Raw genomic sequence first — 15,022 nt, forward strand, 5'->3', positions numbered from 1 at the left:
CCAGTCCCACGCGGCTCTCCACCCCCCCCTTCTCTTTTAACATTTCCTTAAGAAGCCCAGACAGTGGTTTCTAGGTTAGATTTTTTTTTTCTTCCCTTTTATTTAACTAGAGGAAGGTCTGGAGTGCAGAGCAGAAGGTCTTCCAGGATTCTTGCAGATGAGATATTCCTCTGCTGTCAGCTCTGAGGTGCTGGGACAAATTCTGCTCTTGCTCAGAGACTAGAAAGTTTACTTTTTTTAAAAAAATTAAAAAATATTGAAAGATCTAGAATGAGCTCTAGAATTAGATCCAGAATGATGTCTAGAACCATAACGGTATCTGGAATGAGATCTGGAGTGGTGTCTGGAATGCTATCTAGAACTGTAATGTGATCTAGCATCAGATCTAGAATTGGATCTGGACGGCTGTCTACAGCCATAAAGTGACTAGAATGAGATCTAGAATTAGACGGATGATGCTGTCTAGGACCATAAAGTGACCTAGCATAGGATCTAGAATGGCATCTAGAGCGAGATCTAGATCCAGATCCAGACTCATAAAGCTGCTAGCACCTTATCTACGTGAAACTCGATCTAGAACAATAAATCAAGCTAGAACCTGATCTAGAACCACCTCCCCACCAAAAACCCCAACTCCAGAATTCATACCTGGTCTAACTGCGCCAGCACCACCCCAACTCTACAAACACCTGACTGTACAGGACTCACTGCCTGGCAAACACCCTGCGAAGGGAAGGCCTTGCGTTGTCTCAAACATCTTGGTTGGAAAAGGGCAATAGGCAAGAATCCTCTTCCTTGCTGAGAAGAAGCAGCCAAGAATGCACCAAAGGCTTCACTCCTCTCACTAACCAAGAACAAAGCTTAACAAGGTCAGCAACCCCAGCCTGAAGGCGCCAACAAGATGTTCAAGAAACGTGTAGACACGGTGCTTCAGGACATGGTTCAGTGAGTTAGGTGGTGTTGGGTTGATGACTTGATGATCCCTGAGGTCTTTTCCAACCTTAGTGAACCCATGATTTCCAAGCTGACAGGTCTATATTGCCCGTTGAGGGCAAGCTGGCATGTACACAAGTTTCTCATCTCTCTTAGTAAAGCTGAAATAATAAGGGGTTTTGCCTTGCAGAAGAGCACTTACTCATGCACCATATATTTTTTTCCTGCAAACAGGAAGAGGGTTTGAAATGCACCTTCAGCTTTTTAGGGAATGCTTCCCACTCTCATTCCTTCTCTCTCCTGTCCCTAAAAACAGAGCACCCGCCTCATTAAGATCAATTTTCAGCAACCAGTGAATGGCAGAGCAGTGGAAAGGGGGTGCCCCACCTCTCGCCCATCCTGGGATGTATCTGAGTTGGTGGTGGTCTCCCAACCCCTCTTCTCCACTTGACAGTGCTGCAGCGTGAAGGAGGGTTTGCTGCCTACGGAGAACCCTCCCTGGATCGAAGCCTGTCAAATCCCTCTTGCCTCGCTTTGCATTTTGGTATGAAGTTATGGAAACAGCTTCTCTGAAACACATAAATTTTATGGCAAGTGGTGAAACAGGCTCTTCAGACAAGGGAAATAGGAATTTTAGAAAGCCCTCTGAACAGTGGGGTTTGGATCTGTGCGGGAAGGGGCACGGCACTGGCTTTGCGTAGGGTTAAATGGCAACTATGGGTGCTTCTTCAAACCCAGCCTCTTGCTGCTGTTTGAGGGAAACTTTTCCCAGCTGCTGAGAAATTTCCTGTGATCGATTGTGCCCTTGTCCTGCCACATCTGCCACCAACTAGTTTGATCTGTCCTTGTTTTCGCCTTTTGTTTCTGCTCCCAAGCGGTGTTGTCTGAGGCTTTAATACACAGCAAAAATCTCCCGAGCCAGTCTGGTGTGCGAGTTTCTAGTCAATGCAGCTGTAACTTAAAGCTGAGATGTAATAGTTTGGCTGCTCTCATCCTTCCTGCACATAATGAGTCGATTTTCTCTGCAGTAAGAGGCCAAAGCCAGGGGCACTGGATAAGCAACAGTCGCTTTTAGGGCTAAAATGGACTGATCTCTGGGCTCTATCCTGGCCTTAGTAAGCAGACAACATTTTTTTTCAAAGTGAATGTAGTGCTAAATAAATACTCCCTTTGAAGCATTAACATTTTTTTTGCAGCAGAATTCTTTCTCCATTTTAAAACCCCTGATTGCTTTAAGCAGTAATCCCGTTTGGTGTGCAGCTCGCAGTGTCGCGTGAGGCTTGATCGCGAGACTGGAGATAAATAGCTGAGTGGAAAACAGCTGTTCAATTAATATTTTGTCTGTCTTCTTTTTGGCAACATAGTCCTAAGAAGTAGCTTTGTGCTGTACTGTGGAAAAAGTAGGTTACTGATCTAACAAGTCGTAACTTCATCCTTTTCCGAGTTAGATTGTTTTTCTCATTTACGTGTCCTGCCCTCCAGAATGAATCAGCCTGTTAAGGGCAGGTCAGCTTCAAACGTGGAACGATGGCTGGAGAAACGAACCAGCTAGTACATGTGATGGCATACAGATAGTTCACATTCCAGATATTTCTATATATCTGTAAAAGGAAATGCAGGATATGTAATAAATTGAAAAACAAGAAAACACTGTTGTAACCAGCTAAGCAAAGAGTGCAGCTAACGTGTTTTACTTTTCTTTTGGAATTACTCTGAGAGCCTCTGGTTTAACTAGTTGAATGTATGGCAAAACCCAGCAAGCAATCACTTACAAATCTTCTCTTAATTGGATGCTCTGACACCAATTGTATCCAAACGAGCTTTCTGGGAGGGTCGGCACTTTGGGGTTCCTCAGCCCCTCCGCTGCGCTCAGTTTCCGTGTCAGGGATCTGCCCTTGCAGGAACTCCGGGGTTCAGGCCCTCCCTCCCAGCTGGCTTTATCGTCTAGCCCTTACCAGAAATAGTCCCATAGAATCTCCTGGGACATAAAAGCCCAGGTGCAATGGAGCAGTAACGAGCTCTTTACTTCTCCCTAGAGGTGACATTTAAAATAAATTAAAAGGCAGCTTAATCTAACAAAAATGAAACTTCTTATTTCAAAACTGCATTATAAATTATTCTTCTCTCTTATTATCTTTTTTTCTCTTCTATCACCAAGCAACTGTTTTGCCTACTTTCAAAGCAATTATTTACACTTCAAACCTCTCCATACAATACAGTCAGCATTCCTGTATCTAGTAAAACCAGGCTGTGTACTCTTGCAGTGAAATAAGGAAAAGCCAAAGCTTTTATTATGCCTTTTTAAGCAAACATACATATTGTGTGAACTTAGAGTTAACATATGATGACGCATCTCTAGAAGGCATGAAATATTGGCAGGCATCTCTAAGAAAATTGAATTTTCTATTTCCCAACTGTTCCCATGTCAGCTGCCAGGTAAAAAAAAATGCCAAATGTTGGTATCTTCTGATTAAAGCAGCTGTTCTGTTCCCTTCTTAGATGGTGCACACATTTTCACTCATCCATAATCTCCAAAGGGACATCCATCGGGATTTTTATATTTCATGTTTGCCTGTTGGATCTGATGGGACCATTGCAGCAAAAGGATTTGTTTACCTGTGCAGTTAACCCCCAGCAACTTTTTTTCATTAACACCATGTGTGAACCCACGTATTCTGAACCAGCTAATTCACACTTGGTGTTAATCAAAAGTCAACGGAGGATAACTCCATGGTTAAACAACTTGCTAGAAATGCGATTCAGATGTGGGGTCTCCTCCATTTGTAATAGCCTGGTCACTTATTTCATCCCGCGGTGCTGGTAGCGCAGTCTTTGTGAGAGGTGTCTCAGTCTTGAAAAGAGAATCCATTTTTATCTGGGTTTTTATGTTGAAGGATTTCTGGAAGGATTCTGATGTGAAGTAGTAGATGAATGGGTCAAAGCAGCAGTTCATTGTTGCGATGCACAACGTGATGGGGTACATGGTCCTCGCAAACCTCTCCAAGGAGCAATTTGCTATGGTTTGGGACCGCACCAGAGCGTACAAGAAGAGGATGGAGTTGTAAGGCACAAAGCACACGACAAAAATGGCCACATGCACAATGATCATTTTCAATACTTTCTCTTTGTTTGTCCCGATCTGAGACAAGGTGGCAGGTTTCCGGAGAGTCCTCAGAACTAAAGAAGAACACGTGAGGTTGAGTAGCAAAGGAATTATGAATCCTACCACTTCAATAAATATAGTGATCTTGGATAAATAGGTTTTCCAGATGCGCTTGGAAAAACCTTCGAAACAGGTTGTGCTGGTGTTGGAAACGTTGGTTGTTGAGAACAACGAAGCTGAAATTCCACCGCTGAGGACCAGTATCCACACACCAGCACAGACTATGGCAGAATTTCTCCTGGTCCTAATGGTGCGAGATCGGAATGGATAGACAATAGCAAGGAAACGGTCAACACTGATGCAGGTGAGGAACAGCATGCTCCCATAGATGTTAGTGAGAAATGCCGTGCCAGAAATCTTGCACAAGCTGTCTCCAAAAGGCCAATGCCTGTTGAAATTATAAAAAATTTTAAATGGCAAAGTGAAGACAAAAAGCAAATCGGAAACAGCCAGATTTGTCATGAAAATGGCCGTTTCACTCCGCATTTTCATCCGGAAGCAGAAAACAAAGAGGGAGGCGCAGTTAGTAATCAAACCAAGGATGAAGACCACGCTGTACACGGCTCCGTACAAGTTGTACTTGAAGGAATCATCTGTCAAACAGGTATGATTGTTGCTGTGGTTTCCCATGCCAGGTTTGTGATGTGTTTCCAAAGAACTTCAAAGTCTACTTCAGTGACATCCATAAAATAAAGCAGCGATCTCTTCTCTTCCTGAAGAGACACATTCCAGAAGGGTTGCTTGACGCCTTGCTACCATGTCTCCATCATGAATCCTTTCATTCTAAAGGAGAGAGAAATAGAAGCCATCAGTCTTGTAGCCTGCTATCGCCTAACGTGGCCGTGCGAGAGAGTATGTGCTCTCTCCTTCCCAAATGAACAGGTGTGCAAACAAGACCAGTAATTAGTTTACAAGGTAGTCTTTATAAATCCCACTATTATTGGGATTTTTTCAAAGTTGAATACAGCAGCTACTGTACTCAGCCTTTCCTTTCCTTCCTCCATCACTCCCTCATCCTTCTATTGGAAGGAGAGTGCCTGCTAATTCCAACTTTCCACTTGGAAAGGGTTTTCTTTAAAATTTGAGATGGAACTGGCCCAGCGTGTTTGGAAAGAAATCATGGACCCACGATATTGCCCAGGTATAGAATCAAACAGTCTGAGAGGTTCACCTCAACTTGTAACACGAGGAGAAAGAAGTGGGAAATTTTAGAGTTTGCTTTTAACTGTGCAGAAACTGAAGTTCTATGGGGTTTCAATATTTTTTCATGCAAAGTTTTTAAAAAAAAAAACCCAAAGCTTACATTGACAAACTACTGCTTTGCCTTTTTTCTAGTTGAATATAGGAGCATCCTTGCACGTGTTTTTTCAAAGTGAAAAACTGAAATGTTTTATTTCAGAAATATTTTTTTTAAATACTTTCCAAAGGTATGCTTGCTACTTTTGGAAAATGTTGCACTTTTTTCCTTAAAAATTCCTGCAAAAATGATATCGCTTTCAAAAGGAATTTTTTGTGAATGTAAAATGCTTTGCAGCAAGGACTCCTCTAAGCTGTACCGACAGCTTCATTTCTACTCTTTGTCAAGGTTCAGAAACTGAAGTTCAGGAAATCTCACAAACTCCGCTCCCATAAGAATTGATCCCAATTCAGCAAGCTTTAGAGAAGCATAGAGTTGGTGTAAACTTGGAAGTTGTTGGAAATAAGTGCCTTCTGAACTCTCATGTTCTCGTATCGCTCTTCTAAGAATTGTTTTTAAGGCCCGTGAGAACAAGCAGTTGGGAAGTCTCCCTGTTGGAGCGAGAAGGGTTTGTGAGTTGGGATGTGGGCACAGCAGTCAGCACATCTTGGAGATGTGGAGTTAAGTGGGTTGACTAAGGGAAAGACCTTTGCCTTGTAAAATACAGCAGACCAGACACAAAACAAAGTTTGTAATGGCTTTGTAATCTATGAAACATCTTAGTAGCTGTAAGTGTGGAGTAATTTAGAGAGATTAAACCCTTGCAAAGAGCAGGATCCTTTCCAGAAAGTGATCCTCTGACAATTTAGTAAATTCTTCCTTGGTTTCAGTTGCATTTTGAGTGACACATTTGCGATCATACCCCGTGTTAGCAACCGTGTTAGCAACCGTTCAAAGCGGTAGCAATGCCCTTATCTGATTGCTGGTGATGGTGGGGCAATGACAGAGGAGACCAAGCCCACCCTGGGGCTTTCTCTAGAGCACGTGTAAGCAAAGACTTCATTGTGCAAACTACACGGCTTTGGGGACAGATGCCAGGGTAGGGAACAGGCTGTGGAGGGGAGCAAAACGTTCCTTGTGCCCCTTTGCGCTTTTGCGCTCATCTCAGTGTTTTTCCTGCTAAATTAATAATTAAATAAACTTTATTATGGAATGACCTAAAGAAGATACCATGCATTTAAATACTAAAATCTCAAAGGTGTGCTTGCTTTGAATAGGTAGTGATCCAAACAAACAGTCTCACCTACAATGCCTTTAAGCAAGAATTTAGACTCAAAAGTGCACGTTAGCTCAGACAGGATAGCCTTGCCTCTTAGCTTAAACCTCAGCCTAATGCATTAAATTCTTGGCTTGTAACTCTGCTTCGGTAAAGAAAGAGACTGCATGTTATCTCCATCAGGAGCAATTTTTGTTTTTACTGAAATGCAACCTCCCTAAGCAGACCCTTTTCTCCGGCAGTGTGTAAAAACCAGGTGTGCCAGACTCCGGGTCCAGGCTTTTTCTGGGTCCTCACTGGGGAGGTTTGAGAGGGATTGGGTGTCCTTTGAAACCTCGCACAGCCAGGTGCCTGGGAGGTCAATGGAAACCCCACTTTCCAACCCGTGCACACAGCCCAGGATTTTGGCTGTTCCTCCAAACACCGCCTGATGCAGCAGGTTTGAAAGGCAGCTTTGAAATCCTTGCCTCTGCTATCTGCCAGCAGCCTGACCCAGATACTCCTTACACGGGAGAAAAGATGCTCAATCACTCGATTCTTTTTTTCCCTGCTCGGCATCAGACAGCCACAAGGTCAAATACCGGTTTTTCTGGTGTGGAAGTCTGTGGGAACCGCCTGCCAGCAATTGTCTCGCTAAGTTACGGTCTTTAAAATACAGCCTGGGCTGTTTACCTACCTAACACCCAGGTGTTTAAACAGGCTGACAAGTTGCTTTGAAACTCCGCCATGTGCTTTAAATGCTGCAGCGTGAGTCTACAGGTTTAGTTTTCTGAATGTGAAATTCCCTTTCCTTCCCTTCCACCGAAGATGAAAGCAGTAGGATGCTCGTGGTGTGCACCATGTCCACTGCTGCTATTGCCTCGCCAGGGGGGAGAAACTGAGCAATACACTTTGAAATGCTGAGTTAAGTGACTCCAAAGAAAACCACATTTCTGTTGTTTTTCAGGCAGGCTGAAACTTTAAATCCTGTATCGGACATGGGGGGCAGTACACGAGGGGAGGAACGTAGCTGTTGTCAGCAGTGGAGCTGTGACGGGATACACAGCCTGTTTCATGTGGTGACACTGGGAAGAGCCTCTCTCGTAGCAGGGATGGTACAAGCAAACCCACAGCAGCCCTCGCTCACGTAGCCCTGTTCCTCTCAGAGTCAGAAGTGGGGTTCAGCAAAGCAGCTGACAGGGTTTGCTCCAATTTGCCTTTTATTGTAGAGCTATCCCCATCTTCCACGTACTGAAAATAAGGGAAAACCCCTACGTATGGCTTCCTACAGTGTGCAAGTATCCTGTTTGTAATTCTTTTATTTCCTCCTCTTGGCATACCAAGAAATCTTCCAAACAGCCAGCTTGCACCTTAGTTCAGATCAACCGTTTGTTAGTGGAAAGAATTACTGCAGGTGAAAAGCACGCTTCAAAATCAGATTCTGTAATTCCACTAATCCCATTCTTTCCGCTTTGTACATGTCCTGTTCTCAAGTCCACCAAACTGAGGTCAGAAGAACCATCCTGAAGTTTGGGACTGACATTTGTGCATCTTCCCGTTTTCTTTCTCCTTCTTATGAGATGTAAGACTATCAGTCTGGATATGTAGGACATCCACTGTGTGTGTTCATATAAATAACTAAACACCACAAAGCCTTTTCTTGTGATGTCTAATACAGACCGAAGGAGAAAATCTTCCACGTCTGAAGGATTTCTTTCTAGATTATAACTCAGGTTATCTCTAAATCTTGAGAGACAAAGGTTTTCCAGGCACAGAAGCCAAAACCTGATGGATCTAAAGGTGGGGACGGTGGGTTTGCGGGAGTTCGCTGGGGTTTGTCCAGAAAAATCTGAAGGTTATGGCAGCATGTGTTGTGTTTTGATATGGTCTCAGACCCTGACCTTGGAAATAAATAAGTATTTTCCTTGGGCACAGCGTGCGCTTTATGCCTTCTCTCGACAAGAACGACATTCATTAGAGGGTTTTCATTTCCCCGTTGGTCCGATGATCACAGGGTGTGTAACTCGCTCCCAGTGCTGAGCCCAGGGTTTGGGTTTTACAGCCACAAACTCTGTCACTTCTTCAGTTTCTGGGGTTTTGTTTCCCTCCTTCATTCCCCTTTAATTATGTGGAAGGCTCAAAAAAGGTTTTGTTGGTTTGGGGCGGGGGGAGTTGTTGGTTGTTTTGAAGATTTTTTTTTTTTTGCATAAATGATAATTTTGCATAAGGCTGTAGGACTTGGATTCTTCCAGACTAAGTACTGTAGGTAAGGTGAGATACATGGCAACTGTTTCAATATGGACGTACTAGACAAACAGGAACCTTTTTCTACCTGAAAAATTAAAGATTTATGACAATTCTATGGCAGTGCTAATGAGGAATCATACCACCACCGAGATGTCATTTCTAAAGGCTTACAAACGTTCACTTGAAAACCACAAAACCTGAATTCAAAGAAAGCAAAGCAGTGATGGAAAACGCAACAAACCCGTCCCACCGCGGAGATCCCCCGTGCTTTGCCGCTCCTGCACTACCTCCGCGCCTGCAGCAGCATCTCCACCTACTCGTACTTTCCCTTTCCAATAAAACTTTCACTCGTTATTTTTGGTTGCAAAGAACTTTGAGAGCGTTAACAAAAAGCAGTTATAAGAACAAAGCTTAATTTTGGGGGAATCTGGCTGCTGGCTTTTCCCTTTCGGAGGCTGACAGGGCAGGGACTGTGTCACCCAGCGATGCTGGCTCCTTTTTCCCAGTGCCACCAGTGAGGGCTTATGGAAAGCTGTACTGGTACCAGCAAGAGTTGCTGCTGCAGGGAAATGGCTGGGGATGGGAAATGGCTTGGGACACCAAGTCTGGGGTTGCCTTTTAAACTGACCCACCTGCCAAATTGCTGTGGGCTCTCCATCCTCCCCCAGCTCCCCACCGTCGCCCAGTAACCTCTGCCTATGTTCTGTTCCCCTGTGCAGCAGGAGCAGGAGAAAGGGGGGGGATTAGACAGTGGGAAGCAAAGCGGCTGGCAGTAAACAAAGCACTATTGACTGTATGGAGAAATGCTTTAATCTCTTTCATTGCCTAATCCTAAGTGATGTATTTGAGAACAGTAGGGAAGAAGTAGACAGAAGGGTGACTTTGAAGTCCAGTGAAGGTTTCTGTGGCTTCAAAGAGCCATTCTTCCCTGTGTTTTATCGGAGTGAATGCCTGGATGGTAGGCTGGGCACAAGGGGGAGGTTTTCTGATGATTAGCATAAAAGCCAAGGCAGGAAGGCTCTTATTCATGGCTCTGACACCAATTGTGTGAGCGTCTCTGGTGCCATCCTACCTTCATGCCCCAGGATTTGCCCTGGGTGTAACAACGTCCCTGCACCTGGTAGGAAGGTGAAATGGCAAATTACTCGGGGTGGTTTCGGTCAGCCAGGTTTCACCATCTGCTTTTCAAATCCTCATTGACAGAACTCCACCAAAACACCCCGTGGGGCACGTCCCTTTGCACAGCCACCAGGAGCCACCCCAGGGACCTGCTGGGATGGGGTGGGAGCGCGGGGCTGCTCTGTTCCTCCGTGCCTGGGTGTCTTTGGCTCTCCAGGGACCTCACAGACCCTCCAAGTCCAACAGCTCCTTTCTGTTGCCTGGAAGTCAGCGAACAAACTGCAGCAAGACCTCAATTTAATTATTTTCCAAGACAGAGTGGGGAAGCGGAAATCTGAGCGTATTGGACCTAGTCCTAAAGGTGCTCTCCTTTTTTCTTTTCTTTCTTTTTTTTTTTTTCTTTTTTTTTTAAGTTGGTCAGTACAGCCAGTTGTCTCCTAACTGTCCTTTGAGATTACAAAGCATTTCCTGCTGGTGGTGACTTCTCTGGGCTGTATCTGTTTTGTATTGAGCTAATTAAAATGTTTCCTTCTGAAGAGAATAGCGAGCTGCCTTGCCCCACATTCAGCCCCAGATCCTCAGGGCATGACTCTCTTTTTGTTTTCACTGGGAATGTCTATCTCCATTTACATCATCCCTTTAACCCTTGAAGTGCTTTGGCCCTCCCCATCCACTATGGCCTTCAGAGGGGCTGGTCCACAGCCCAGAAATGACAGAATTCACCCCAAACTCCCCAGCAAAGTTTGCATTATTTTCCTGTTGTAAGAAGGACATTTTTTCTTGCAAAGGAACCTCAGTCTGATGATGGACTGTAGAAATGGTTTTTTTGACCCTCAGGTCTCACTAAGGGGAGATTGCTTTAGAATAGCGTTGCTGGATGCAGTAGAGATCCTGGTAAGAGAAGATTTAGATGCAAAGAAAAAACTGATGAACTGATGAAAAGCAGAGTTCCATGGTTTGACCCAACACTTGAAGCTTTACAGGTTGTTTTTGCTCAGGAGCAGAAGCTGGTGATGGAGGTAGCTGTGTCTTTGATGTAGCCCTGTTTATTTACAAAGTGTGGTTAAGAAAAAAAAGAAAATCAAAAATAAGAGAGTCCTGTTTCCCTGAACCACTGGGGAATCCAACAACAGGACTGGGTTTATTTGCTTACGGTTCCAAAACGCTTTCCAGCCAGCGTCCTGCCCAACAAGCTTCCTTTCTGCGCTTTCTCCGACACCATTTCCAGCGGTTCCTCGGCGATTGCCTGGCTTTCTGGCTCCTTGTTGCCTTTTCTCGGCGCCTGCAGCCCATGAAGCCCTCCTTTCACCCCAGCCTCCTCTGACAGCCCTCGCCCAGGACCCTGCCTCCGGGCTGGTTCCTCTGCACACCCTTTACTGAAGCAGGAGAGCTGAACTTTCACCTCTGTTTATCCAAAAATTATAGGCTGCTTTTTTTTTTTTTTTTTCCTGGCATACATTAGCACCAACAAGCTTCCATCCAGCAGCGCAGCACAAACACCCATGTCAGGTTTTTGCAAGCTGAACTGGGTGCAAGGCAGTGCGGGTGCTGAGCAGGGTCCTCCAGCAGCGCAAGAGGCAATCTCTGCTTTGCTCTGGCGCTCAGGACCTCGCAGGATCTGTGCCCTGCCTTTATTTACTGGAGGGAGTTGATAAAATAGGGCTTTGTTCTCTCAGACTGCTTTATTCTGGGGGGAGAAAGGGGAAGGTTGGAGAACTCTCTTCTGACAGCTGGATGGACTGGGTGGGTGTTGTCAGCCTGAGTCCCATTTGCTCCGAGTGCTGGGGATGTGCGGTCCCCTCCCGGAGCTGCTGGGCTCTCCTCCGGGCACCTTTCCAAGCAATAAATTTTTGCTGATTTGGAGGCATGACTGGGGTTTTCATGCCATCTCCCTTCTGGGGAAAAATGTTAGGGTCTCGAGAAGTATTCAGTGGTGTGCAATGAAAGGATGCGGGAGGAAGCACAGATGTGCTGTTTTTTGGTAAGGACTACAGAGGGTAGATTTGTACTAATGTGTTAAAATAAATAAGAAATGTCTTTGCAGTGCAAAAATATCGTATCTCAGCCAGTGAGTGATATTTCTGTAGTGAAGTTTCTTGGAAATCAGATTTCTAACAATGAGATGAGAGAAGGGGAATGATATTTTGGCACTGTTATAGGGATGCTGCTTTTACTGCTAAATATGGGGATTTCCATTTACCATGTACAAGCAGATGCATGCTGGGGTGGAAGATGGTGCATTATCTGCAGGTTCAAGAAATTAAAATGGGAATAATATTAGATTAAAATAAGACCTTTTCTTGTGGCTGTCTATTTTCAGGCCTAATAGGTACTTAAAATATTACGAGAGCATGTTATGTATGGAGAAAGCAGTCTGCTGTGATGCAGCCTTTGGGGGGCTTAGGGACTGAGGGATGTCACTCAGTTTCACTTGCCAAGGTAAAGAGACTTTCCCTTTTTACAAAACCAAACCAAACCATTACAAATAATTCAGAAAACTTTCCTTGTGGCTGGGGTCAGCTCGGGCTAGTTTGGCTCCGAAGCCATGTGGATCTTTATCCCCTTTTATGGGATGAGCGGAGAAGATGGTGCATTGGAGGAAGCCTCGCAGAGCCACTGTCTGTCCTCCCGAATAAAGAGCTCCTCTTTTCAGGGAGAGAATTTGCCTTTTGTGAAAGGCGGTGGCTCCCCATCCCCGAGACTAAACCGGATCCTTATTTACAGAGGAGGAGCGAAGTGTGGAGGAGCAGAGAGAGTCTCTGCACACACACTTGACCTGGAAAGACCTCCAGAGGCTGGATGTGTGCTCCAGCAGCCATCCTCAGCCATCCCAGCCTGGGGACAGGCTCACCAGGGTCTTGTTTGTGACCCTGGAGCCCTGTGTGAGCCATGGGGCTGGGACCACCATATCATCGGTGTGTGCCTGGCCAGCAGCTCTTGGACATGGGTAAATAGAGACCAGAAATTCCAACATGCTTTAGCCAGAGTCAGCTGCAGCCTGCACAGATGCATCCCAAACATTGGCACAAATAAGTGTGGCTGCAAGCAGCCATGCTGTTAGTGCCAAGGCAGCACCACGACAACCCAGTCCCAAACTGTTTTGCCATGTACCGCTCTCGCCAGGGAGTGATCCTCCCTCACCCTCTGTTCCAGAAGGAAGATACCTTCCTACAGTGCACCCTTTCCCCAGGATCTGGCCCAAGCTTTGGGTAAAATTGCTGTAATTCCTGCTCTGATGATGCAGCCATGGGGTCGCAGGCTGGAGGAGGGCAACCATCTCACAGTTGGGAGAGCATCCTCTCCCTGGCACACGCTGCGGGGCTCAGGCACGGTTTCTGCTTCTCAGAAAACCGGGAGGTGCAGGTTTTTGGGGTTTGGGGTTTTTTGTGTTTTGTTTTTTTGTCTCATTACAATGAATGAAAGTGAATGGGTAGCTGTGTTCACTTATTAGTTCTGTTTGTCCGCCTATGTAGGAGCTGAGCTCCTAGCGTCAGAATTCGAAATACATTGATTTTTATCAATTGACCTAACCCCAGTGAAGGAGGAGTCTCACTTTTAGTCTCAAAGGATTAAAGTGCAATGTGTGCTCAACCTCCCCCTCCTTTCCTCCCTCCCATGTTTTTCAGGACTTTATTTTAAAATTCAGAGGCTTCGAACCCTCTAAAGCCCCAAGGTTAGTTTCCTGCCTGTTTTATTTTAGCTTTCAGAATGCTAGCAAGGGGAAGATGGAAAAGTGCTGCGAGGGGGGAACAACCTCATCACCGACCTGTGAACTCTGCTCTCCCCATCCCCTCTGGGTTTTGCTGTTCTGCTCATGTAGGGGAGCAATGGAAAAACATGCAATTGTCTCCTCTCAATCAGACATTAAGGAGTGTCATTAAAAACCTCAAACTTTTCTTGTAGATTCTTCTGCAGTGGGCTTACATTGTATTATATCCTATTCCTTCCAAACAGCTGCATCTTTAGATTAAGTATGTCGTTCATCATTCATTTTACTTCTGGTACCAGTTTTTCTATCTGCTTAGAGCTGTATTTGCATTATTCTCATGGAATTTTGGCACTGAGCTTAAAAAGGACTAGATTTTAGCCATAAATGAAAGCCAAAGTGAGAAATAAAATGCTTAAGTTTTTTCACTATAATATATATAACTTATCTCTTCATCTTTGATATAGTTTGTAGGAACCAGATCTCTCACTACATGAAGCTGAAAGCATGTAGTGTTATAAACTGAAAGTCTAAGTTTATGTCACATTTATACACAAACCTTTTTTAAGCTTGAAGTGTCTTTATGACACTGACTTCAAGTACAAAAAAAAAAAAAAAAAAAAAGCCTTAACAAAGGGATATTTTTCATAAAACTGAAACAAACACCAGGGATAGAAAAGCCCTTAACTTGTCATCTGCAGTGACACAATGAGAATTACGATGTGAACTCTAACAACTTCCACTGCAACAGCTTGGAGGACTCGCTCACAGAGTAATTGCTTTCCAAAAACGTGCAGCTCATCTTTCTCACTTTAAACAGAACCATTCGCCTCTCCCATCCCAACCCTAGCACGGCTGGAGTAAGGAATGAGATCTGCCCGTACAGAACAAACACGGCTCATCTCCAGTGAAACGTCCAACTCGAGCCATCCCCAGCTGGTTTTATCCCACAGATTTGAGCCTTCAGATTTCAGAAAATGCTCCAATCCCTTTTTTTTTTCTTTTTTTTTATCTTTTTTTTTTTTTTCCTCCAGAGCTGACATGAAACCTAGATGCTTTTCTGCTGAGTTTAGAAAGCGAGGAAATAGCAACTCACCAGGGCAGCGCAGCCGGGGCTGAGATCCTGCCTGCGGCTCCGCAGATTTCACCCCATTCCTCCCTGACATCCCACATCGATCCTTTGTGTGCGTGGAACGCGAACCCGGTTAGTCCCACACGGAAGATGTGCCGTTGCTCAACTTTCTTACAAGTTTGCCCCCTTCATCTTGAAAAACCTAAAATCTCCCGGCAGCGGTCTGCTTTCCTTTGTTCGCAGAGGAAACAAAACTGCGGAACGCTGCAGCCATCATGTCTTGGGAAAACGGGACACAAGAAGGGGCCCAATGTCTGGGCAGGGGCTGTGGGCTGGGGGAGCTCCTGGGG

The 15,022-nt window shown here is 45.0% G+C and overlaps 1 protein-coding gene across 1 annotated transcript in view; it reads right to left on the reverse strand.

Annotated features, from left to right (window-relative positions):
* Positions 1-3,679: 3,679 nt before the first annotated feature.
* Positions 3,680-15,022, reverse strand: part of LPAR4 (lysophosphatidic acid receptor 4) — a 12,283-nt gene continuing 940 nt past the window's right edge. Inside the window, exon 2 of the mRNA XM_010076903.1 lies at positions 3,680-4,879. Coding sequence (XP_010075205.1) covers positions 3,680-4,726 — 1,047 coding nt within the window. The 5' untranslated portion in view covers positions 4,727-4,879. The remainder of the gene's footprint in view (positions 4,880-15,022) is intronic.

Source organism: Pterocles gutturalis, unplaced genomic scaffold (genome assembly GCF_000699245.1).
Source record: "Pterocles gutturalis isolate BGI_N339 unplaced genomic scaffold, ASM69924v1 scaffold7393, whole genome shotgun sequence".
NCBI lineage: Eukaryota > Metazoa > Chordata > Aves > Pterocliformes > Pteroclidae > Pterocles > Pterocles gutturalis.